Source organism: Neovison vison, chromosome 2, assembly GCF_020171115.1.
Source record: "Neovison vison isolate M4711 chromosome 2, ASM_NN_V1, whole genome shotgun sequence".
NCBI lineage: Eukaryota > Metazoa > Chordata > Mammalia > Carnivora > Mustelidae > Neogale > Neogale vison.
Genome location: NC_058092.1, coordinates 198,692,815 through 198,718,301, shown reverse-complemented (window position 1 = coordinate 198,718,301; position 25,487 = coordinate 198,692,815). Strand labels below are relative to the sequence as shown.

At 50.4% G+C, this 25,487-nt stretch overlaps 1 protein-coding gene across 1 annotated transcript in view; it reads left to right on the top strand.

The window, feature by feature from the left end:
- LOC122898940 (anthrax toxin receptor-like) overlaps positions 1 to 24,023 on the top strand; it is a 36,329-nt gene extending 12,306 nt beyond the window's left edge. Inside the window, exons 2-17 of the mRNA XM_044236599.1 lie at positions 3,767 to 3,838; positions 5,032 to 5,107; positions 7,965 to 8,042; positions 8,145 to 8,178; positions 9,208 to 9,287; positions 9,364 to 9,432; positions 9,791 to 9,868; positions 9,966 to 10,026; positions 12,754 to 12,849; positions 14,004 to 14,073; positions 14,576 to 14,651; positions 16,224 to 16,703; positions 17,956 to 17,994; positions 19,106 to 19,186; positions 20,086 to 20,163; positions 23,811 to 24,023. Coding sequence (XP_044092534.1) covers positions 3,767 to 3,838; positions 5,032 to 5,107; positions 7,965 to 8,042; positions 8,145 to 8,178; positions 9,208 to 9,287; positions 9,364 to 9,432; positions 9,791 to 9,868; positions 9,966 to 10,026; positions 12,754 to 12,849; positions 14,004 to 14,073; positions 14,576 to 14,651; positions 16,224 to 16,703; positions 17,956 to 17,994; positions 19,106 to 19,186; positions 20,086 to 20,163; positions 23,811 to 24,023 — 1,681 coding nt within the window. The remainder of the gene's footprint in view (positions 1 to 3,766; positions 3,839 to 5,031; positions 5,108 to 7,964; positions 8,043 to 8,144; positions 8,179 to 9,207; positions 9,288 to 9,363; positions 9,433 to 9,790; positions 9,869 to 9,965; positions 10,027 to 12,753; positions 12,850 to 14,003; positions 14,074 to 14,575; positions 14,652 to 16,223; positions 16,704 to 17,955; positions 17,995 to 19,105; positions 19,187 to 20,085; positions 20,164 to 23,810) is intronic.
- The last annotated feature ends 1,464 nt before the right edge of the window (positions 24,024 to 25,487 follow it).

Below are 25,487 nucleotides of genomic sequence, written 5' to 3'. Positions count from 1 at the left end.
GCTCATGAATTAGAATAATAAATATTGTGAAAATGTCTATGCTACCCAGAGCAATCTGCACATTCAATGCAATCCCTATCAAAAATACTATCAACTTTTTTCACAGAGCTGGAACAAATAATCCTAAAATTTGTATGGAACCAGAAAAGACCCTAAATAGCCAGGGGAATGTTGGAAAAAAAGAAAGTCCATGCTGGTGGCATCACAAAGCCTCACTTCAAGCTATATTACAAAGCTGTGATCATCAAGACATCATGGTACTGGATCAAAAACAGACACATAGATCAATGGCACAGAATAGCAAACCCAAAGATAGACCCCTGACAGCATGGTCAACTAATCTTTGACAAAGCAGGAAAGAATATCCCATGGGAAAACAACAATCTCTTTAATAAATGGTGCTGGGAAAATCAGACAACCACATGCAGAAGAATGAAACGGGACCACTTCCTTATACCACACACAAAAATAGACTCAAAATGGTTAACTTATTTCACTTAGCACAATACCCTCCAGTTCCATCTACATCGATATAAATTATAAGTATCCATCATTTCTGATGGTTGAGTCATATTCATACATATATATATTTATATGTCACATCTTCTTTATCCATTCATCTGTTTTTTTTAAAAGATTTTATTTATTTATTTGACAGAGAGAAATCACAAGTAGATGGAGAGGCAGGCTAGAGAGAGAGAGAGGGAAGCAGGCTCCCTGCTGAGCAGAGAGCCCGACGCGGGACTCGATCCCAGGACCCTGAGATCATGACCTGAGCCGAAGGCAGCAGCTTAACGCACTGAGCCACCCAGGCGCCCCTCCATTCATCTGTTGAAGGACATCTGGCTCTTTCCACAATTGGGTTATTGTGGATGTTGCTGCTATGAACATTGGAGTGCAGGTTCCTCTTAATTTCACCACATCTATATCTTTGTAGTAAATACCTAGTAGAACAATTACTGGGTCATAGAGTAGTTCTATTTTTAACTTCCTGTGGAGCCTCCAGAGTGTTTCCAGAGTGGCTATACCAGCTTTAAATCTGATGCCTTGACTTCCCCAAGGATGGATTCTGTAAATTTATTTAGTTCTTTGAATGAACAATGTTCTTTCTTTGTACATTCTGTGATTTTGGCTGTTGTTGGAAGTTTGATTTGGATTATTACAATGTAGTAACTGTAGAAATAAGATTTTCTAAAAAAAAAAAAATACTCACTGGTCTCAGGGGTGTTTTGCTCCTTCTACATGTGTAGAAGTTCATTTGTTTTGAGATCGTTCCAAATTACATTTTCAAAGAATGTATCTTGTGTGGGGACACTGAAGTTTCTGTTTCTTTGGCTGATTTTCAGCTTATATTTGGACAGCAATTCCTTTGAATGCCGGCAGTTTGAAACAAATATAAAAACACCGTAACATTAAAAAAAAAAAAAAACCCACAAGAAACAGAGAAGAGAACCTCTTCCACTTCCAATTAGGTAGATGTTATTTACTGGGCTTTCCTTTACCACTTAACTAGACTTGTTCTGAACCTAGGGATCAACCGAAGGTGAAAGTTTATTTATTTTTTTAAAAGATTTTATTTATTTGACAGACAGAGATCACAAGTAGTCAGAGAGGCAGGCAGAGAGAGGGGAGGAAGCAGGCTCCCCGCTTGAGTAGAGAGCCTGATGTGGGGCTCAATCCCAGGACCCTGGGATCATGACCTGAGCTGAAGGCAGAGGCTTTAACCCACTGAACCATCCAAAGGTGAAAGTTTAAAGTGTTCACAGAATATGCTTCTGGATGAGCATATGTGTAGCTTTCTAAATTTATCTGTGTCCACAACTACCTTTACAAATCCTAAATTAACCCCCACAGCAAGTTTAGAGAAAAGATGTACACAATAATTTATAAGTGAGGCCCACACTGCTCCCTCTGATTCAAGAAGTTGGAACTGGACCACAGATCAGGACTCAAACTGCCACCAGACTGGAAAAAGAATGGGGGAAGGGTGATTAAAAATGCCACCAAACTTTCCTATTGTTACAGGATTTCCTTCTTTAGTGCCTGCCATTCTTGGTCACACTGCTGCCAAGTATGAAGAGATAGACCAGATGAAGAGTGGTGGGCAGCAGAGCAAACTTTATTGAGCCATAGTAAAGTGACAGTACAAAGCTCCTGAAGAGGGAAGGGATCCGAGAGGAGTTGCCACTGGAGTTTTTAAGTCTAAGTGTTTTTATGAGCTTGTTGGTGGGCTGTTTTAATCTGATTAATCCTCCCTGCACCTATCATCCAATCAGGGTTTTGTCATCTATCACACGGGAACGGGTGGAGGGTTCTTTCCTGGGTGGTGTAAAATCCTCTAAAGGGTGATTTCCTCTTAGGATGGGGGCCACTTTTGCTTGCCTCTCTTCCAACTGTCCTCTGTCAGTGTCATCCCAGTCTGCCCAGTCGAACAGGGAGAGCATGAGCTTTACAACTGGATCTGGAGTCAGATCTATGCTACCCATGGAAATTGTGCCAAATTCTTTGAACTATGAGAGCCTCAGTTTTCTTGACTGTAAAATGGAAATAATTCTGGTATCACAAGCCTGCTCTGGAATTGGAAATCTTTAATGTAAAGTGTCTCATATACACAGGCTCCATGAATGATAATCCGGACATACTTAGGATCATCTATCCTTGTTTCCCTCACTATCTAGTGACAGTTTTAGAAGTAGCTTAGAGGAGGCAGAAGGAATGGTGGAGTGGAGAAAGGATGCTTTTCGATGTGCGGGACACATGTAAAAACATGTAAACATGACATTGGGAATGTAAATGAACATAGGGATCATTGGAAGAAAAGGAAGAGCCTCCTTGCGGGTTTCTCTGATTCTGACATATGTTCTCTGACTCTGGCTTATGTTCTCTGACATAGGACATGTAAAAGGCAGGAACCATTCACAGACCCAGGGAAAGAATCCAGGCACCAGCACCAGTCTGTTTCACTCTAACCATCCATAGAACCCTGACAAAAACACTTGTCAATAAACCTCCAGAAACTGGAATTGTGCAGACCTACAGAGATATGACATTACAAAGAATTTTGAACCCTGGGCAGCTAAGGCATAATAAAGTTCTTCCCACCTAGGCAGAAGGAGCCATCATGAGAGATCAACCTTCTTTACTCTCCTATTCTCCATCCAGGGATTAATGTGGGAACCAACCGGAACCAAGAATCTGAAAGTAGGGACAGGAGAGACCTGTAGCTTTCCCTTCTGGTTGTAGCATGATGACACCAGAACAGCACTGTCCTGGGTCTATTCCAGTCCCTACCCTGGCAGTGGGGCTAGGAAAGTCCTCATGCATCCAGAATGGCTCAGCTTTGCAGGCTGATAGGAAAGAGGGAAATAAAATAGTCCTAGTAGCACATCCTCTGTGCTGAGGTCAGGACTTCTACCAATGTGTTGGTAAGTGGGAAGGGCGGACAATAGAACAACGTATCAGAATCAGTGGGGACTTTTCTATCCTCCTTCCTTCCTTGCCTAATAGCCTCATCTAACATGACCAACCATCTGGGTTTGTATCCAAAGTCCCTCATCCTCAAGCATGGGTCTATGTGGTCATCTTCCTTACCACTTCCACTGATGATAGTCACCACCAAGGTAACCCACTAAGGTGTTTGGAAGACATCAGTTATGTGGGCTGGAGATGAGCTTGCCAAAGGGACTGTGGGAGGTAGGGAGGCAGAAATACTGCCTACCTGATGGAGGCACATAATCCCTCTGATCAATGTTGTTTTGGCTTTCAGGTCAGAAACTGCAAAAGAATACTGGGAAGAATCACAGAGACTTGTGGAGGAAATGCTGAAGAGGTTCACAAAGTAGGCTTGTGTTTCCCTCTGCCAGGCGGAGTACACAGCTCTTTAGCTTAGTAGGCATGAGCATCCCTCCAGTCAGGAGCACAGAGCCCAGGGCAGTGTCTTGAAATAGGAAAGGACAGATCAGTCATTCCATTGGTTCATGGCAGCTTTGACTGGCTCCTGCCTGAGAGTCAGGCCATATTGTTGGGGATACAGTCTGACCTTGAGAACCTAACAGATTAGGAAACAAGCAAAACAGTAGCAGTAAATAAACACTTGCTTAAATGCCAGGGGCCAAAAGAAAAGGCAAATGACTTACGGCAGCTTTAAGGAAAAATTAAGAATTCACAGAAAAAGTTCAATGATGGCTTCCCAGGGGATGTGAAATTTGATCTGATTTTTTAAAGATGGGAAAAAAACAGGGTAACAGGAACTATCAGGGAGATTTCTTATGGAGTAAGAGGTCTCTTTGGGTGCAGGATAGGGTTATAATGCAGGGGAGGGCTGAGAGATAAAGCCAGATGGGTCAGCATAGAGCCAAAACACAGTGACTCATGCCAGGTCATGGGGCTTGAATTTTCTGCTGTGAGCTATAGGAAGCCACAGATAATTCTTGTTTAAGGGTGTGAAAATACCAAAGTTGTGCTCTAAGAAAAAAAAAAAGTCTGATAATAGTGGTAAATGAGTTGGGAGAAGAACCAAAAGCAGTTTAGCTAAGGAATAATGAGAGTCAGCAGACCAGAAAACAGTGACCAAGGGGAGGAAATGAAGGGATGTATATGCATGGTTACCAAAAGAGAGAATAACTTTTCTAGAAGAGAGAGAGGTGGGGAAGGAGTTCCAAAGTATGTTGCAGTAGAGGAGAGGCCATTTGGGAGGCCCTCTTGCAAGAGTGTGAAGGTGTCTATCTCCTTGAGTTGCACTGTGCATATGCCTGTGTGTGTGTGTGTGTGTGTGTGTGTGTCTTTTGGAGAGAGTGTAAGGGTGATTCAGGATGCCATTCTCACACAGTCTTCCAGAAAGGCTGCCTATTTCACAGGCCTCAGAATTTCTTTGCTAAAGTTACAAGAATTTCTGGGGTTTGGAAAGCAGGGCCCAAAACAGAACAGTTGAGATGGGGACAGGGAAATTCTCATGCATTCCCTCCCTGATTGCCACTGGTTTCATTTGAAACTGTGTCGATGGCTTCTCACAAGCATGTCCTTCCTCCCTAGCCCAGCCGTGAGGATTGGCATAGTCACCTACAATTCACAGGGTGAGACCCAATTGCCACTCACCATACACAGGCAAGTGCCACGTCGACCTCCAAGGCAGGCCTTAGTGGGTGAGACCCCAGAAAGATCAAGGGAGCTGAGAGGTTCCCTGAGACCACAGTGGGAATCCCAATGGTGTGTGCATGGGCTGGCCTGAGATTCCTTCATTGTGCACATTGACCCCCAAGCTCTGACTCCTCTCTTTTCTCTGACCCCTGGCTGCTCTGAAAATGGCCAGCCCTGAACTGGTAGACCATCCCTGTCCCTCTAAGCTCTGTGATCACATGTCTGAGTTCTTCTCTCTATGCCCTTCCCTGTTCTTAGAAGTGGCTGTCAGTGAGGACTCCCTGGATGGGGTAGGACAGATGTGTGGCTTACTTATGAGCATTACCAATGATGGGTACTTGCTCTTGTGTGTCACTTTCTGCCCTGGGCCAGTGGGGCAGGGAGAGACAAAGTCAGTAGCAGGGGGGAAGGGATGGGATGGGCAGCATCAAAGTGTTGATGGGTATCAGTGAAGCAGATATTGGTCCCTTAGTAGGTCTGGGACAGGGGAACCAATGAGTGGAATCCTGAACACCAAGTTGGGATAGAATGATTGAGGGTGGGTCATGGTGCGCTAAGCAGTTTTCTCAAAAACCTGGAGATAGGAAGTTACGGAGCTTCTGAGTCGCTGAAAGGTTAAGATTCTCATGGACATAAATGGCTGAATCCCAATTTAGAGAGCGAGAAGGACCAAAGAGAGGTTGAGCACCCTTAGGACTGAATGGACCCAGGATTTAAGACATAGACCCACCATTCAGTACCATGGAGAGAAACCAGGTGTGCACAGTGGTGATGTCAGTGCATGCAGACAGCACTCTCATCTCTGACTCCAGGAAAAGCAATGAGTGGGATGGCTGCTCCAAGCATTAGTGGAGGCACAGATTTGTGCATATGTGTGGTTATGTGTTTAGGACATAGAGAACTGAGTGGATATGAGCTGAGTGGAAGGAAACAAGTCCTTTGGGGGTGACGTTGGCAGGTGGCAGAGAGATGCAAGGCTGTTGGACAGGGGGCTCTGGTGAAAGAGCAGTCACCGGGGAGGGGAAGTCTTCTGCCTTTTCTAAGGTGGGAGTCTCAGGACCCATGTGAGAAGCTGTGTGGAGACTGAAGGAGGGCCTCCTGGTCCTCTCTGGACAGGAAACATAATGACATCTTCCACAAATGAGGTTTCAGGAGTGGCAGTGTACTCAGGGGAGTAGAAAAGATGTGAAATGAGATGGGACACGATGTGCAGCTGGAAAGAGAGCTCACACACAGATCAGGGTCCTAAGGCTGTCAGCTCCTGAGAAACCCATCGAATCTTGACAGGAGTTAGGCTCCACCTGAGACTGGGCCTTCCCAAACGTGCCCCACTCCCTAGGTGTTGAGGAAGCCTATGGCTGAGAGCCCAGGTAGACCCTGGCATTCAGAGAAAATCCTGGATGGGACAATGTTACCTGATACAAATGTGACTCTGGAGGTTCTTCAGAGAAGGTGGGACCAAGGCTAGGACCTTGCTTGGTGCTTTCTGAGCCCATCCTGCTAGGATCGAGTAGGCTGAGGAGACATAGTCCAAGAGGGGTTTTTTTCCCGGATGTTGAAGAAACCAGATGGCACAGGGGCTAAGAAGACCCAGAGGTGTTGCCCAGGAGGGTGACAACAGGAGAGAAATGGAGAGGCTCCAAGGGGTTGAGACAGGTATTAAAGAGGAAGAGAGACTGCTAGGGGACAAGGAGCCTGGTGTCCCTCCCACGGACAGAGCTGGGAGTTGGGCCAGAGGGGTAGCACTCCCTGGAGGGAGCCTGTTGGGCTAGACAGTGGTAAGAGATGAGAGTTCCCCCGTATTTGGGACGCTGTCACAAAATACAAATCTTCCAGTGTATGATGAGAGAGAAGGGGAGAGTGCTTCTGCTAGACAGGTAGTGCCTGGTGTGGCTTCCACTGGCCCCAGGTCCCAGGCCTCACCTCCTGGGCTGGGCTGGGCTGGGCTGGGTGGGGCTGGACCTGGGGCTCTCAGGTCTCCCCCATAGCAACACCTGAACTCTCCACAATGAAAAGCCTTCTCAGGTCCACACTCTCCTAGACTGGCTGTGCCAGCCTAGCTCATCACATGGGGTTGGCCTGAACCTAAACACCCAGACCCCTCATGTATCCCAGTCTCACCCATGAGTTCTGCCTTCACAGCAGCTGTCTGGCCACAGAACTGTGGCAGCCCGGGGATCACTCCTCAGGGCCACTTCCCCAGGCTTTGGCCTTTTCCAGGAGCACTTGAACTCAGGAGCCCTAGTGTGCTCATGAAGCAGCTTGATACTTCCTTTAGCACCAGTCCAGAAGGGAAAGAAGCTTGGGGAGACCATGTCAACCTCAGGGGTCTGTGGCAGTGGAGGATGGGACAGGACAGGAGCATCAATCAGCAGGATGACTTTTCCAAACTCAGTCTTACATGTTGGAGGATAGTGCGCCTTCCTGAGGGACCTAGTAACTTCTAGCAGCCCTGCCCATTACATTGTGAGTGGGATTCACAGTGACACTTCCATGGGTGTGCCCCACATTCACCCTGGGGCCTTGGGGGTCCCCCAGGTCTGTGTACCTGAGACTGTGACAAGTGCAGAGAAAGCCAGGCCATACCCATGGGACTAGCAAAGCAGCATCTCCCACCATATTCTCACCCGATGGGAGACAGTGGAGGCCTGAACGTGGCCTGTCAATATCAAGGACAGGGGGCTGAAGGTCATGACTGGGCTACTTGACTTGTGTCCTGTCCTAGCCAGACATGTACACACAGCACAGTGGCTCCAGAACGACTTGGGGCTGCCTTTAATATTAAGACCAAATTACATTTCAACACTTTTTCTGATTTTTTCAGAAAGAAATTTGAAGAAGCTCTTAAAAATCTTAAGACAGTACAACTTTCAGGAGAAAACCTATTGGAGACAGGATTTGTAAAGGTACTAACTCTAGAGCTCTGAGGACTTCTGCTTTATGGAATTCTCAGAGTATCCCTGGGTCCTCCCACTGCCCTCCACCAATACTCCTTCATTTCCTTGCAGGTAAATGAGGACCTTCGAAAAGAGCATCTCATAAGTAAGCTGCCTGGTGACCTCACTGTGGGCAGGTTGTAGGGGCAGAGCAGGCCTGGGCCTCAGGGAGGTCTGGTGCAGACCGTTACTATCACTGACTCTTGGAACAAGATGTTGTCCTCTCTGGGCCATGGGTATCCTCCTCTGTGCAGGGAGGATGAAAACCAACCCTAGTGATGTGTCTCAGAGTAACATGGGGCCATACGTGCACCTTCTAGGTTCTTGGTAACTGAGAGGTGCTTGAACTACACTTGGGCTGCCTGAACAAGAAAACAGAAAAGCTAGGGGACCAAGAGCAGACAAGATTCCATTTTTAGAAAAAAAGCACTGGATTTCACCGTCGCTACCCACACTTTGTCTCCACCACATTTCTGGCCCTGGCTCCTTTCCCTTCGGTTCCTTCCCTCTGGCTAATGTCATCCTGTGACTGTGTCCCCAGCACTGGAAAAGGCTGTCCTCTGCCCAGAACCATCTTCGTCTAGACTGCAGGGTTACAGCCCTTGCCGGGAAGGAAGTGAGGGCCTGGTGGGGAAATGCACTGAGCTGGCCATGGGCTCCACAGCCCAAGAGTCTCCACCTTCTCTTCTGGATCCCTGGGTGCACAGATAGAGCAGGACTTTCTGAGGGCACTGCCCTGAGCCAGAGCCAGGCTTTCCACTGCCCTGAGGGACATCTGGTACAGTCGAGTCTGGCTGTCCGTCCTTTGCTCAACTGAAAGGCTGATGCTTATGCAGTGAAGTAGCTGGAGTTACCTTTCAGAGCAAGGGTCGTACGTCTGGTCATAGTGACGGTTCAGTAGGAAGGGCCAGAGGGAGGCTCAGCGCTGTCATCTATAATGTAGGTCCTGGCTAAGGCCCTTCTCCCTCCAGGGCTGGGCTGCTAGCCCTCCAGACATCGCTGATGGTGGGTGCTCGGGTCGGGGGGCCTTTCCTCTGGAGGAGGAAGTGTGGGGAGCAGCACTGTGCTCCAGCAGCCTGTGGAGAGTCACCCTGGGGGCCTTTACTGATCAGGACACTCCCTGCCTCCTCTGCAGACCCACGAAAGGGCAGCCTGATTATTGCGGTGACCACTGCACCACTGAAACCATCATCAATACCGATGATCAAGGCCGAAGTGAGTCCAGCCCATCATTATTAGCATTTTGCTGCATGTTTCAAGTATCTTATACTCAAAGTCTTATTTGTCTTAGGCTGAGGAGGCTCGGAGGATGAAGGGCTCACTTTACTTCATGACTTTCAACGATTATGACAGAGAGCAGGTAATTACGAGCAGGTAACCAGGTGCCACCTGTGAGCCTAGATGGAGAAAGCTTTCATAGGTGGTTTTCCCAGGGTTACATGAGGATGGACCTCTAACCCACCCCTAGTGTCTAGACAGCAGATAGCCACTGCAGAAATGGATGACAATTGTTGTGTTAAACCTACATGCCCCAGGTACATGTGTAAGGGCTTTCCTTTCCCGAAGGGTGAGCTGCCGGCCGACACCAGGGTCTGGCCCTCAGAATCTATAAGCAAAAGACTGTCTCCTGGAATGGGGACTTCTGTGTCTTCAACTGCTTGTGAACACCTCATAGTTACCACTTCCTGTGAGTCCATGACACTTCTTCCTCCTTGTAGCTAGTTGACATTACAGGAAGAGAATCCCAGGTGTATGCAACAAAGGGGCTCAAGGAAATGGATCTCGCTTATCAATCGGTGAGTCTGCATTAAATGTGAGAAGGGGACAAGGAGGCTTCTCACCATGCTACCACAATCCACTGTCCCTGACCTGCTACTCCTTTCTCTCTTCCAGCTTGTGGCCAATACCTGTAAGAAATTGAATTCACCTGGCATTTACTTTGTCTGTTTATTTGGTAAGAGATGCGGCCACTGTTCTATATAGAAGGGTTTGGGGAGTGTGTGCATGTGAGTGTACATGTGCAACTGTGCTCATGGGCTCAAATGTGTGGGAGTCTATGTTCATCTGAGTGTTAGTGTGACTGAGTGTGTGTTTGGTGTTAGTGTGACTTGTGTGAGTGTCTGGTCTTTGCATGGTGAATAAATCCCAGGGCCAGAGCACCTAGAAAAGCTGTCAGGGATGAGCAGAGACTCACTGTGGCTCAGGTGACATCTCCTACACAGGACCCTGAAGGCTCTGAGCAGGCCCCTTCCCAAACCCCAGCCTGGCCTGGGAGTGTGAGGTCCCAGCCTCCATCAAGGCCAGCCAGGTCTTCCCTCAGTTCTAAGGCTGGGGCACGAGGTGACATTGGGCTTCCTGCAAGCCCCTCTGTCCACTTTCCAGGGTCTAGTCCACCCTGGAAAGGTGGACTTTGAGGCCTCATTCCCAGGAGTCTGCCCCTTGCCCCTTCCCTGCTTCACCAGCCCCTCTGGATTCCCACAGCCCTTTGTCTGTCCCTCTTATTAGTCACTTGTCACTTTCTATGTGCCGTGACTTTGGCTTGGCTGTGTCATGGTTTATTTTTGTCATTCAGTTCTTTGATATTTTCCTAGACTCTGAAAGAAATTTCCAAGCTTACAGCAAAGTGGAAACACCAGTACAAGGAACAGCCCCATCTCCACTACCTGGATTTTGCAGTTCATATTTAATATCTGATATTTCATTATAATTTTATCTATCTAGTGCACTTGCTCCCTCTCTCCATGAATCCATTCTTAATTTTTGTTGCATTTTAAAGTAAATTACAGGTATAAGTCTACTTCACCAAACCCTTTCATCTACATATCTTACACAGGGGGCTAATATTTACTAAGAGATTTTTTTCTGAAATATGACAAAAGTGTATCATTTCATGATTTCTGACAAAAGTACAAAATGCTGGTGTGACTCCATCCCCCATGAAAACACAGACCATTATGGTGGCTTCCAGAAAATCCACACTAAACCCTTGTTCAGCAAATCTTGCTCCTGCCAGCTGAAGGCTGTTAGTATTCTGATTTTCCTTGCATAGGCTAGTTTGCTCTGTAAAAAAAAAATCTCCTTAATGGACTCAGGCACTAGAAACACTGTGTTTGGTTGAGGCACTAGGCGCAGTAGTTTGGAGATTCAGCCTTCCCCTGTGTTTTCTGGGTATATTTGAGGCTTTCTTGCCCACTGAAGCCGGATGTTGCTGGCACCTTGTCACTCTTTTTCCCATATGTGATGGGAACCAGAGTGAATGTCTGCAAAGAACAGACAGGGCACATCTATGGGGACACATAGTAGGACCCAGGGCAGAGGAGGGTTTTCCGCTGAGATTCAGTGGGCAGGTCCTGAAGGGTGGCAGGTAGAATCTTTGTGTGGAGTATGTGCAGGTTCAGCTGGGCAGGGGGAGCCTGAAGAAGGAATGCAAGACCAGCTACACAATGCAGGGCCATGCCTGCAGCCAGTCCATTTAGTGAACCTTTCTCTACCCCACTATGATCAAGTTCCCATGTGTCCCATCCATCTCTCTCCCACAGATAACTCCACCAGATGGCTGATCATGTGCCTGTACACAGCTATCTAAATATGCTTTTCAGGGATGTTGTTACATAAATGGGGTCATGCAGGGCCTTCAGGGTGGCCAGGAGACTCACTGTGTGCAGAGAGCAGGATGGGCTGTGTGGGGCAGGAGCCACCAGAGGGGGAAGGAAAGACCCATGGTGCAGCGCAGAGACACCTTTGCCACCAGCATGGGTAGCTGCTATTCATCTACCATGATCAAGTTCTCTTTTCATCTCATCCTCCAGAAATAACTACCACAGACAGTTCATCGTATGTCTATACAAAGCTATCTACATATGCTTTCCAAGGATGTTTTTACATGAATGGGGTCATGAAGTATGTAACATTTCCCAACCATCAGCACATACTCCATTCTACAGATGGAGGAAATCTCTTTCACTACTCTCCCTGGTCAATATTCTGGTTGTTCCTAACATGTGGCTGTAGCTGGCTGTGAAAAACATGAGGCTCACTTACTGTGGGCATGGGTCAGGATTCCCTGGGTCAATCCCACAAGTAGGACTGCAGCATGAAGAGGACACACAGGATAAACATTGGTCAGTAGAGTTGGATTTCTCCCAAAGAGCCTGTGCCAAGCAGCAGGGGGTGTTCCCAGACCCTCCCCAGGGCGGTCACTTCTACTCGTGTGCCCTTGTCAGTCTCATGGTCAGTGGATTGCCCTTCCTCATTGCTGGTTTCCTCCTGGACTTCTTGGGGAGCTGCCCTCATGCCTTCTTGGGGAGCTCTTCTCTCTGGAGCCCTGGGAGGCCTGCTGTACAACTTCTTCTCCAGAAAGAAAATTCTCCATCCAGAAGGACCAGTCTCCCCTTCCAGAGGATCCAGGTCCTCATACCACCCAACCGCTTCAATGCAGTGGCCCCCTGTGTAGGAAATGCAGCTCCCACAAGCTGATGTTAGTCTGTCCTTGGATTCATTTTCTTCCTGTGGTGGTTGGAATTGGGTAGGGGGTGTTGGAGCAGAAGGAGCAGGATAGTTGCTTTCCTCAGAAGGAGTTCCTGGGAATGGGGTTTTGGGAGGACCTGCTATAACTAGCAGATCAGAGGGAAAGTAACTCTTAGCCCTGTCTCATAGAGACCTTTGGATGTTGCCTTTGCAGATACCTATGATGTGGGATTTGAGGTACCTGTCCCAGATCCAAGCAACTTAGAGAACTTTGTTTGCGAATATACTTTGGATAGCGATCCTTTACCCAGTAAGTAATCCCCTTGGTTCCTCAAAGGGACAAATTCCCCACCTCAGGCTGCCTTCCCCTCAGCCACCCGGGTCTTCAAAGTCCTTGCTGACCATACACTGTGGACACTATGAGAAGAGAACTGTTCTAAGCTTCTTATGTGCCAATTCCCAGGGTGCCATTAAGAAAAAGAAAAAAACACACAAACAAAGACAAGGAGAGGCCCTCTTCCTTCCTCAGGCTTTGCTACCTCACTAAATGGCACCACCATCCACCCAGGCATTGTGGCCAAACCCTGCCAATCAACTCTGCTTCCTCTTTGCTTTCACTCCAACACTCCACTATTGCCTCAATGTCCAACACGTACCCGGATCTGGCCAGCCCCTGGTCAGATTCATCATCTTAGAATAAAATGCAAACCCCTTCCCAGGGCTCACAGTGCCCTGCCCACCTCTCCTCACTTACTTCTCTCCACAAAAGCTCAGCTAGTTATGCCCCAGGCCCTTGGCACATGCTATTCACAGAAGCCAGACACTCTTTCCTTGGATCTTTCCCTGGCTTTCCCCTCACCTGGTTTCAGTTCTAGAATCCTCTCCTCAAAGAGACTTTATTTGGAATGGAAATTTTCAACAGTAAAGAAAAGTAACAAAAATTGTAGAATGAACTTGACACAACTTCACCTACTTTCAATAATTATCAATGCTGGACCATCGGGCTTTATTGACTCCTTCACCATGGACTACTTTGAAACAAATCCCAGCCATCACATCAGTGAAGAATACAGATTTTTGTTTCTGTAAAAGGAAATGGTATCTCTTAAGGACAGGACAGGTGCCCCCATTCCCAAGATGTGTCTTTTCCCTTCCACTCTCTGTCCTCCCCTTGCTTCTTGTCTCAGCACTTTTCACTGTCTCCATTTATTTTGTTCCTTGTTAGTTATTTCAATGTCTATCTCCCTCCAGTCCCTCCAATGTAAGGCCCTTGGGACTCAACCATCCTTTTCCATCCAGCCAGAACATTCTAGAGAACCTGGTGCACAGTAGGGGCTCAGAGGAAGACAGAGAAGAGAAGCTGGTGTCTTTCAAAGTGTTAACTCTGCTTGCCAGGGGCTGGCAGAAAGGAAGAGATGGATGAATGAACATGCCATTGATATTATTCTTGTGATTTTCTTTTAGATAGAAGAGCAAATGAGGTAACGTCACGCAGTATAATTTGCCCTGGATTCATATTTGAGAAGGAAGATCAGTAAGTGCCTCAGGTCAGGGGCCAGATGGACATTTTTCCACCATGGGAGGTGTACAGAATGTCGGATGCCAAGCTACAGGCAGCACATGTCTAATTCAGGGAGGGCTCCAGGCATGCTCAGGACCTACTCTTGCTCATTGTCCCCAGAGGTATTCAAGGATTCCCCTATCCCTGGCTCTGCTGAGGAAGGTAGGATTCGGGAGATGATGTACTCTGTGGTCAAGAGGGTGACACCAAGCAGCCCTCCCTTGAAACTTAGCACATGGCCATGAGGGTATCAGACCCGATGTAAGACTCCTCATGCCTGGTCAGTCATCACTGCAGAACTGACCTTGTAGTGCTTAAGGTAAGCCCCCCTTACTTATGCTATATGCTCACTGATGGATCCAGTGCCTGATGATCAAAGTCATTGCAATAAACAAAACTAATGACTATGGCTGACTCAAGTGCGAGAAGTATACTATCCATACTAGTGATCACCATCTGCTTTTCTACACTTTAGGGAGCTCGTCGTGAGATACAGCATGGATACTGGAGACACATTCCAAGGCAGCATGATTATCAGCGGCACCAACTGTGTGAGTGCTAATGTAGGGTGGCTACCTCCCTCCTGGGCTGACCAGAACCACTGCACAGAAGGAGCAGACACCAGGGAAGCAGAAAGGGCAAGAATGTCCCAGGCAGTCTCAAGAGGTGGCTCCTGCAAATACAAAGCTAGGGCAGCTCCTCACAGCCAGCTTGGGGCCCTCAGCCTGTCATCAGCAAGCCATTCCCCCACACAGGCTTCTGAGGTGCCCTGAGAGCAGGTTCACAGGAGTCCCTGCAATGCAGCCACCTGTCCCGGCCTTGCAGAAACTGCTCTCTGTGATCCAAGTGTCATTGGAGGCACATGAAAGGGGAAAGCTAGAGCCTTGAGCAGACTCTAGAAATGGTGCTGAGCCTCTGACACCTGCCTCCCCCCTTGCCACCTCCCCTGGCCCTGCTATTTTGGTGGGGAGCTCAGGGCTCCATCCTGCATTCCAGACAGGCAGCTGAGAGAGCCTGGGGGACTGTGGGCTAGGAGCCAGAGTCCAGGACCTCTGGGACACTGGGTCACTCCAAATCCAGGTCCCAGACACAGGGCATCTGGAGGATGGGGCCAGGTGTGTTTCCACCATATGAATGCAGCTGCTGGTACAGCTGAACCTACACATGCCCATCACTGGCCCAAGCCCCAGCTCACATGGGGAACAGCCCCTGTCAGGGCCTCCCCTCTGCCTCTGCTGTTTTCTTGTGATCTTCAACTGTCCCTCTCTGCTAGTGCTCTCTTACCTGACTCCTCTGGAATGGAAGAGGAAGCAAGCAGGGCTGTGGAAAGGGTTTGGGGCTCAGCTCAGGGACAGGCACATGGGGGAAGAAGGTTCTGCTCCCAGGTTCCTCCTCCTCAGAGCTCCATATCTCCTCGACACCTGGCATAGGGCACCATGACATGGGTGACAGAGAGTGTTAGGATGGAGAAAACAGCTACCTGGGAGGAGGGATGATGGTGCCTAATTGCCACCACCCTAGTGTCCAGTCCCAGCCTGGGAAGGTTTCAGCAGTGCTGACAGTCCTCCAACTCTGTCTTCACTTGTGCCTGGACATACATTTCTGGATCAGCAGACTGACTCACCCATGTGCCCATCAGGAGTCCCACCAACTGACAGCCTTCCCCCTGCAGACACATGTCAGAAAGACCTCAGGAGGAGTCACACCACCCTGGGCCCTGACCCTGCCTCCCCCTTCAGCTGCTTGTCTCCTGGACACAGACCCTCAGCCCTCTCCCTCCCCTGCCTCTGGGAAAGGAGACCACTTGGTTTAGGACAGGGCTTTGCAGCATGTCCATCGAGAGGTGCAGACTGGCTTTGTCCCACCATGGGGATTCTGCTCCCTGGTCAGGGCTCTGGGACAGAGCCTCTGAACAGGGCTAGTGGTGCACTCTGTGGCCCAGGGCTCCATAGTGGTTCTCTGGGTGCTGTCTCTGTTCTCCAGCCTTCAGTGTTTCCTGGGGTGGGGAAATCTGAAGTCCATGGGAATAGGTTGATGGGGAGATCTGCGTGGTTACTAGGGTATGCTCCCCATAAGAGGTCACTCTTGCCCACCCCTGTCGCTGACATGTCTATATGTTGCAGGAGGACCCATTAAAGTCTGCAGAAAGAACCACGATGCCCTCGATGACCACACCTATGATGACCACAAACACCATGACAACCATGAGGATGCCCATGATGCCCATTTCAACCACGATGACCACACTGACAACCACAACACCCACAACAACCACGACAACCACACAGACTACCACAACAACCACGACGACTACGACGACCACGACGACCACGACGACCACGACGACCACGACGACCACGACGACCACGACGACCACGAAGACCAGGTGGACGACCACAACATCCATGACAACCACGCAGACGATCACAGTGTCCACCACCGTCTCATGGGAGATAAGTGGGAAAGCAATAGTCACACCAGAGTCCACAGAGGCCATGGTGGTCACAGAAAAGCCAATCCTTGACAAATCTCTCTACGCAGCGCTCGTCTCCACCCTGCTCATCATCCCGGTGGTTATCTTCGGCATCTGCTGCTGCACGAATGTGAGTGAGCCCTGGCCACACAGCCTGTGAAGTGGCTCACCCAAACCACAAGGGACCCAAGCCCGTTCCACCCCCAGATTCTGCCTGTGGCAGCTGCCCATCAGCAACCAGGTCCTCACAGGAACAACCAGAGACACAGCCTATCTTCTTCTCCCAGGCAGAGACTCACCATGTGTCTAAGGGCTGCCGGCCTCACGCATGTCTCTGGAGGTGGCCTGTGAGCTGCCCTGGACGCTGGTGGAGAAGCCACCTTAGAGTTCAGGTGCCAGGGAGGCCTCACAGCAGCGAGACCTCTGAAGGCTCAGGCAGACCGTGCACCACACAAGCCCTCTCAGGGAAGAGCGTGGGCCCTGCAGGAGGCACTGAGAGCCTCAAGGGAGAATCCTGCTGGCTGGCTGGGGTCCTGACCTCTGGGACAGCTGATCCTCGGACACCAACAAGAATCTCTGCCCTTGTGCAATGGGTCTGGCCTTCCTTCCTCCTTGCTAAGGGCCAGAGCATGCTAGGCCCCTTGCTGGCCACAGAGGGACAGGAATGGACCTGCCACCAGCTTTGCCCTCAGGAGCTCACTGTCCTGTGTCTGGTCTGGATGGGTACCTGGGGGTGGAGGGTAAATTGTCACCTTCATAGCGTTTGGCAAGCAGAGCCTTAGCAAAGGACAGACACTGGCCCTGCGGGAAGGAGGAGCGCAGACACACTGGCCGCTGGGTTTGAGAGGGCCCCGGCCAGAGCTGGTGAAGGAAGAGGGGATGGCAGACGGTGGGAAAGGATAGAACAAACATGCAGGACACAAGCAGGTCCCATTGTGGCAGAAGGGGAGGTGTGAGGACAGAAAGAGGAGGTGGGCACTGCCAGCCCATAGGGGGAATCAGAGACGGTTGCTAGGAATGGGTAGGTACGGGAAGGGGAGAAGGGAGGAGGGGGAAGTTCTCCCATCTTCATGTGATGGAAAGGCTGCTGACAAAAACTACCAGCTGGGGTGCCTCTGCCAAGGACCAGGAAGCCTACTCCAATTGTCTCCCCGTGCACCCTGGAGGGAGCTCTGATCCCCTTTGAATAACCCAGGAGCCTGAGGCTCAGGGCGGTGCACCTGGTTAGCCAGAGATCATGGGCAGTGGGCTCATAGACTGTCACCCTAAAGTCCATGTTCCGTTTTCCTGCTACTGAATAAGGTCCCCTCCTGTCTGCATGGTGGAACCAGCTCCCTCCGTGCCACTCCAGCCTCTGTCCGTGTCTCTTTTTAACATTCTAGACTGACAAGGAGCCACCACCAATGGAGATAATAGAAAGGGTAAGTCATGATTTTGGTCCTGAAGCGGTCTGCATCCTCGATGCCCACACTGAACCTCACACACAAGGGCTCCTGCTGCCTGTGGGATATTTGCACCCCCCCTGCCCCAGCACCTCCCAGGTCCCTGCGCAAAGAGAGCTGGCAGAAAGAAGAGAGTAACTGAGGGACGGTCGGGGGGGGGGGGCTCAGAAGTACTTGGGACTCATAACATCCTTCCCATGTGTGCAGCTCTGCTGCTCCAGGGCTTTGGCTCCCGATTTAGCAACTTGAGGTAGCCCATTTCAGCAAGCACCGGGATCCCTATTAAAATATAGGGACTTTGGGTCAATTTCCAAAAGACTGTTTGAGCGAGTTGGGTGAACTTTGAGAATAGGAACCTTAGATTTCAAACATTGGTCCTCTGCCCAAACGCTGATGTATGTTGTGCTGCATATCGTTGATCTCCACCCCTGTCCCCTGGCAGGCCAGGAGCTTGGCTAGGGTGGGACTCTACGAACATGAGGGGTTATGGAGGTTGGAAGGTGTCTTACCTGGCATCGAGCTGGGAGGCAGACCCAGTCCAGGTGAGCACAGAGAACCAGGGTCAGGGAGCAGGCTTGGATATCTCAAGGTGCGAGCCGAAACCTGGTTTTGGAAGAAAGAGTTATATGGGTACACCGTGTCCTGAAGAGGGTACCAGAGTCTGACGGCTGGTAGGAAGCAGGCCTCACTGCCTGTGGCTGTACAGGGACTGGGTGCAGTGCCACGTGCTAAGAAAGAATCTGCCAGGGTCGGGTGAGTGTGGCCCCATCCCCTGCCAGTACTCCCACCCGGACAGCCCTCCTGTACACTGCAGAAACACACGACTGGGCTTCTCCCCCAGTGGTAGCCCCAGGAGACCAAAGGGACAGGGTAAAGTTTGGTGGTCTTCTGGGAAAGTGCCATATTTGCAAGTGCATTGGGTTTGCTTGTTTTTCCCCTGGGGAGACTGTCACAGAGCACGGTGCTCCTTGAGGCTCCTCTAAACCTCCTAGCAGTGCTCTTTTCCTGAGTGGCCACTGAGGGGCCACATGTCATGTGCCTCTGTCCAGGAGCTGCTGACAAAGAAGCAAGCTGTGCTTTCTCTTCGTAGGAGTCAGACACGTGTATACAGAGATGCACTCCAGTGGTCATCCCTTGTTGTCCCTACGAGGAAGACATGAGTCGCATAGAGGTAAGAAGAGCATTAGGGAGGGTGCTGTGACCACCAGGTAGGCCGAGGAAGAAAATGGAGCAGTCTGTTCATGGCCCACGGGAACCATGGCTTCGGGGAGATGAAGTTTATGGAAATGGACACTGATCCCTTGGCACTAGAGAAAAAGCAGACTGCATCCTGATCCCCAGGCCCAGGAGAGAACAGAAGGGATGGTCCCTGCCTCCACTACCTCACGGGGCCCAGCACTAGTGTCTCCCCCTTGGCATGGGCCCAGGTTTGCAGAAGTTGGTAGCTGGCTATAGCTTGGCAGTCCCGGGCTCGTTCAGAGCGGCTCAGCAGCTCCAGCAATGGCTTGGGGTTCACCAGCCAGCAGGGGGATGACGAAACACAAGCTCAGTCATAAGCAGGCTCCCATGGGTCAGAAACAAAATTTTTCACAGGAGAATTCTGAGCAAGGTTTGTTCACTATTAAAAGTATCCAGAAATACCAGTGGCTCCTGCGAGCCTTTCATGTGTCTGCTCAGCAGGGTGAGGGACTGAGCTTACTCCATTGTCCTGGGGACCCAGTGACATAGAGGGACCAGGGCCTCGTGGAGGAAAAGGCCTGCAGGAAATGTTCTCACTCCAGGATGTGCTAGGCTGCCACCCGGTGAGGGGGTGCCCAACCCTGCAGGGGGCTTTGAAGACAGGGATAGGGAGGCCTGAAGCAGCCCAGCATGAGGAAGATATGTTTCAGATTCCAGAGACCCCAAACACACAAGGTCACCAGGCCCCTACCCCAGTTAGACGCTGCAGGGCTCCCTCAGTGTGTTCCTGGGGATAGAACCCTCTGGGACCATCTCAAGCCAGAGAGGACTATACCCTCTGGAGGTGACCGCCATGCCTGCAGCTTCCTCATGGCCACATCTGCTTCTCAGGACAAACTGGACACCCTGTGTGACTTTGTTCAAAGCTGCAACCAGCTGCCATTGATATGGTGTCAGCCCCGTGACCAGGTAAGCAGGGGTACAGGGATGCTCTCCATGGGCCAGCAGGCCTTTGCTCTTTGCCCTTGACCATTGCACTCAGGGACTATGGATCAGAGATCCTGTCCAGGCACCTACCAGGAGGATGCCAAGACGTGGAGAGATGGTGTTCATGAGCCTCACGGGCCGATTTGGGTCTGGCACCTGCATTTTCATGCACATCCTCTCCAGAATAACAGGAAAGTTCTTATGACCCAGTGCCTCCAAACCTAAGTCAAAGAAGCTGTAAAGGGAGGCAAGCCAGAAACTTCTCCTGGCCCAACCATCATCCCTCCTCACTGAGCTCCCCACTGGAGGTCTGCTGGCTGCCTCCATCCACTGAGACTCTCCTGCATGGCTCACTCTTATGCCAGAACTAGTGGAGGGCATGGTGACACCCCCATGTTGTTGGCCAACACTGACTGCCTTACCAGATAGTAGAGTCCTCCTTGTGTCATTGCCTGTGACAACAGGGAGAAGCCAGCTTGTTACAGGTGCCCTCCATGGAACTGAATATTAGTGACAACTTGTTGTTCTAAGTCCCTTCTGTGGGCCAGCTGTCAGTCTAAAAATGCTACATATTTTCACTATGTACTCCTGCCAATAACTCCTAATACTCCTACTACTAATATGCCTTTCTTTCCAAAGGGGGTGCTAAGGCACAGAGAGGTCTAGTGACTTACCCCAGGTCACAAAGCCTGGGAGTGGCAGAGCTAGTCTTGAACCCCAGACTCTGGCTCCACCCTTCTGCCTGCCTTGCCCCCTGTCAGGTCAGGATCTTGATCCCATGATGGTTACCCCACAAACACCCACAAGGCTCAGACTGAGGGCCCACGAAGACCATGCTCCTGGCTCACCTGGCTTCCAGGTCTCAGACCCTTTGCACAGACTGGCCCAGGGGCCTGGAGGACATTGAAGTCCCCAGAAGCCCTAGTGAGAACCACATAAGTCACTTCTTTGGATCAGGCAAGCACGGCTCTCCCTCGGTACCAGGTGGGCATTTCGGAGTCCTGGGTAGGCCTGAGGGGCTTGGGACACTGCTGAGGAGACATCCCCGATGCGTGCTGACCCCCAGCAGGGCCTCCATGTGGTGTCAGAGGTGCCAGGGCTCCTCTGGGGCTAGGCTCTGGGCTCTGGGTCTGAACAGGGCCCTCAGTCCCAGCCATGCTCACACAGAATTCCCTTCTCCATCTGATTCTCCTGGAGCCTCTTCCCAGAATCGCAGCCCCATGATGGTCACATGAGCACCACACCAACCCTGTGCCCTGAATCCACCCAGCGGTGCCCACTCAGGGCGGAGGGATGTAGCAAGACTTGGAGGGAGGCCTGAGACCAGATGGAGAACAAGGAAGGGATACCAGAAAGGGCCATCCTACCCATCCAGGTGAGGGCAGGGTGCTGAACGACCTTCCAGAAGGGTCACATGCCTAAGACCCCAGATGAAGGGTGGCAGAATTCAGACTCATGCATTGTGGGGCACTGCCAGCTGCCCACGGCTCTGCCAGACCACTGCCATGCCAGCTCTGGTGCTGGCCCAGCCCCTTCTGTAGCCAGGAGGGACCCTGTGTGTGTGCCGATGGCCAAACACTGTCTGAGAGGTCAAGAAAGCAGCAAAGTCCAGTGGAGAGCAAGTTCAGCACCCAGGGCTGTCTGAAGTCAATCCTTTCATCCTGAGCAGACCTGGGAGCCCATTAACTAAGCCCTGGGGGAGGGGGCTCCCTCCCCACTCATCTGTCCCCTCCCATATGACTTTGAGGGTCAAAGCCTGCCCAGGGTCTCTTTGGCAATAGACAGTTGGGCTGGGAAAGCCACTCCCTCTCCTGTCTCCTGAGTCTGCACACATCGTCTGTGGATGAGACCCTCATCGTGGCTTGAGCCCCTCCCAGACCAGGCTCCACACTGCTGAGAGCTGGATCTGATGACGCAGCCCAAATGCTGAACACGGCTGTGTTCTGTGGGTTCAGTCTGCTCTTTCCTCCAGTGTAGTGAATGACTGTGTTTTTACTGTCGGTCCTCTGGTGTTATAAGATGCTACTCTTCTGTGGCTGCTCTAACACAGTGTCACAAACTCAGCAGCTGAAAACAAGTTTTCAGTTGTGGAGTCCTCTCAGCTCTGGAGGCTGGAAGTGTGAAACAGGTTTCCCCAGTAGAAATCCAGTTCTCTCTGAGACTGTGCTTTTTCTGGAGGGTCTGGAAAAAACAATCCGTTTCCTGCCTTTTCTACTTCCAGAACTGCATTCCCAGGATTCTCTGGCTCCTGGCCCCTTCCTCCACCCATATGCCAACAGAGTAGCACCTTGAATCTCCCTCTGCTTCACCCTTCCCATCACCTTCTCCTCTTCTGTGGGTAGGTCTCCCTCTTTCAAGAACCTGGGCTCACCTGTCAGCCCATTCAGATAACCCAGGAAAATCTCCTCATCTCAAGCTCCTTGACTTAATCACATCACAAAGGTCCTCTTCCAGTGTAACCCAAATAGCCACAAGTTCCTAGGACGTTGATATCTTTCAGGGCCATTATTCAATTGACCACTGCAAGCCAATGACCTAGAAGCTCCTTTGAGAGTAGGGACCCTCTTATCTGACACTTTGCACTTCATGTAGCACATAATGAGCAAAAGGACATGGGGCCCTGGAGGTACAAGTGTCTGTGTTGTGTGGGGGTGTGCAAGGACCACTCAAATGAGGGCCACACCCAGGGGCTTTACCCAGTTAGTGTTCCTAAATGTGTGGCTGCCTTGCTGTGTCAATAGGTTTATTTGAATTAAATTTGTTTCAAATTTATTTGAAGTAAATCAAATTTGAATTTGAATTAATGGCTCTAGAAGAACTGCTCCCTGGAAGGAAGCTGGGGGTCTGAGAAAGCCCAACATGGTCTCCCTCCTCTCAGGTCTGCTGCCTGTGGAAGATGCAGGACCTTTCTTATCCACTCTCTGTATCTCCTGGAGCTAGAGGGGCCAGAAATGCTGTCAGATGGCCAGCACGCCCAGGACCCCTCCCTGGCTTTCTGAGCCTTTAAGCTGGGACTCCTCAGCTGATTCGGAGCTAGGGTCCAGAGGGGATGCCAGTGAACCACAGGCAGACTGTTCTGTCCCAAACATCTCTATTGTTCTCTTCCCAAGCCAAAGAGTTTGGGTTTGCTGCTGCCTCCACAGTCCATCACCCATTTGAGGGTGCCCCCAGCTGCCCTTGGCCTGGGGGCCCAGAGCCTGACCTCAGACCTGTGGTGAGAAATCAACCCTCCAGCACACAATCACTGAAAGAACCGTGGCAAGGCTTGTGCTGCTGTGGCAGTCAAGCTTTGTTCTCATTTCTGAGGCTGCCAGTCCAGAGGAAGCAGACAAGTTCAAAACCAGAACAGAGGGAGTCTGGATCTGGAGTCAGAACACTGGGGCCTCCTGGGGGAGGCAGGGAAGACTTCTATAACCTGAACTGAGTTTTGGAATGGTAGTCCAGCCTGGAGGCCAGCACTCAGGGAGAGTGAGTAACAGATACCCTGTTGAAGGGTATCAACAAGGTCCTACCATGTTGGTCTTGATGGGTCGTGAACCAGAACTCCCTTGAGCCAAGGACACCAAAGCATTCCGATTCCATCTCCCAATACCTTTTCAGTAACCTTCTCTCTCCTTTCTTCTCTGCAGGGTCAGTGTTTCAACTTCACCCCACTGAAGCCCCTCTGCAGGCAGTTGCCCTGCCTTCCACCCAACCAGGGATGTTTGCCCCTCAACAGCTGCTGTGCACAGTGCCAATACCCCCCTACCATATACTCCCAGCCACCCTCCATGACGCTGCCATTGATCTCTCCCCCTTCTGAGGCACTCTGCAGAACTACTTTGTCACTCCCACCCCCATAGTCTTGCCTGTAAAGCCCCCCAAACCCAAGACTGTTAAGAGCCCTTTGTGTACTGAATTGGACATATATAAAGAGTCTTGATATATGGTCAAAAGAGTTAGAATTGTTGGTGATCGACAAGAGAGTTTGTTTACCTGGTGAGCAACACTCTATTGTATGAGATGTATCAGTAGTGTTCCTGCCAGGAAAAAGCACCTGGTCTATGGATGCAGACATGAATGTCTCCCACTCCCTGCAAGTTGGTCTTCATCTGTCATGAAGGGCCTGGATGCATGGGGCTTGGTACAAATTTTCCTCTACGAAAAAAGCCTGAAATGTGTTTGAAATATGAATAAAGCCTGTTTCCCCACTCACTGACTGTTTTAACCTCTTGAATAATTTACTTAATATCCCAGTGATTTAAGGACAGGTCATTTGAAATCATCCCACTGGAAAAACAAAAAGAAAATGGAGTTAAAAGGAGTAAAGAAATACTATGGGAGAGGAGTCAAGATGGCGGAGAAGTAGCAGGCTGAGACTACCTCAGCTAGCAGGAGATCAGCTAGAGAGCTTATCTAAAGATTGCAAACACCTGCAAATCCAATGGCAGATCGAAGAGAAGAAGAACAGCAATTCTAGAAACAGAAAAACAACCACTTTCTGAAAGGTAGGACTGGCGGAGAAGTGAATCCAAAGCGACGGGAAGATAGACCCCGGGGGGAGGGGCCGGCTCCCGGCAAGCGGCGGAGCAACGGAGCGCAAAATCAGGACTTTTAAAAGTCTGTTCCGCTGAGGGACATCGCTCCGGATGCTAAACCAGGGCGAAGCCCACACGGGGTCGGCGTGACCTCAGGTCCCGCGGGGTCACAGAAGGATCGGGGGTGTCTGAGTGTCGCAGAGCTTGCGGATATTGGAACGGGAAAGCCGGCTGCAGAGACAGAGCCGACAGTAAGCTCGCAGCTCGGAGTTGCCTTGAACCGGTCGCAATCTCGGTGAGCGGCCGGAGGTTAGGCAGACGCGAGTTACTAGGAGCTGTTCGCTGAGGGCGCACAGGGGAGCGGGGCCCCGGGCTCTCGGCTCCTCCGGGGCGGAGACCAGGAGGCCGCCATTTGTATTCCCGTCCTCCGGAACTCTACGGAAAGCACTCAGGGAACAAAAGCTCCTGAAAGCAAAGCCGAGCAGATCACTCAGCCCGGCCCCTGGTAAGGGCGGTGTAATTCCGCCTGGGGCAAAGACACTTGAGAATCACTACACCAGGCCCCTCCCCCAGAAGATCAACAAGAAATCCAGGCAAGACCAAGTTCACCTACCAAGGAGTGCAGTTTCAATACCAAGGAGAGAGCAGCAGAATTCCAGAGGAGGAGAAAACAAACTACGGAACTCATGGCTTTCTGCCTGTGATTTTTTAGTCTTGCAGTTAATTTAATTTTTTTCTTTTTCATTTTCTTTTCTCTTCTTCTGCTAAAATTTTTTATAACTTTTACCC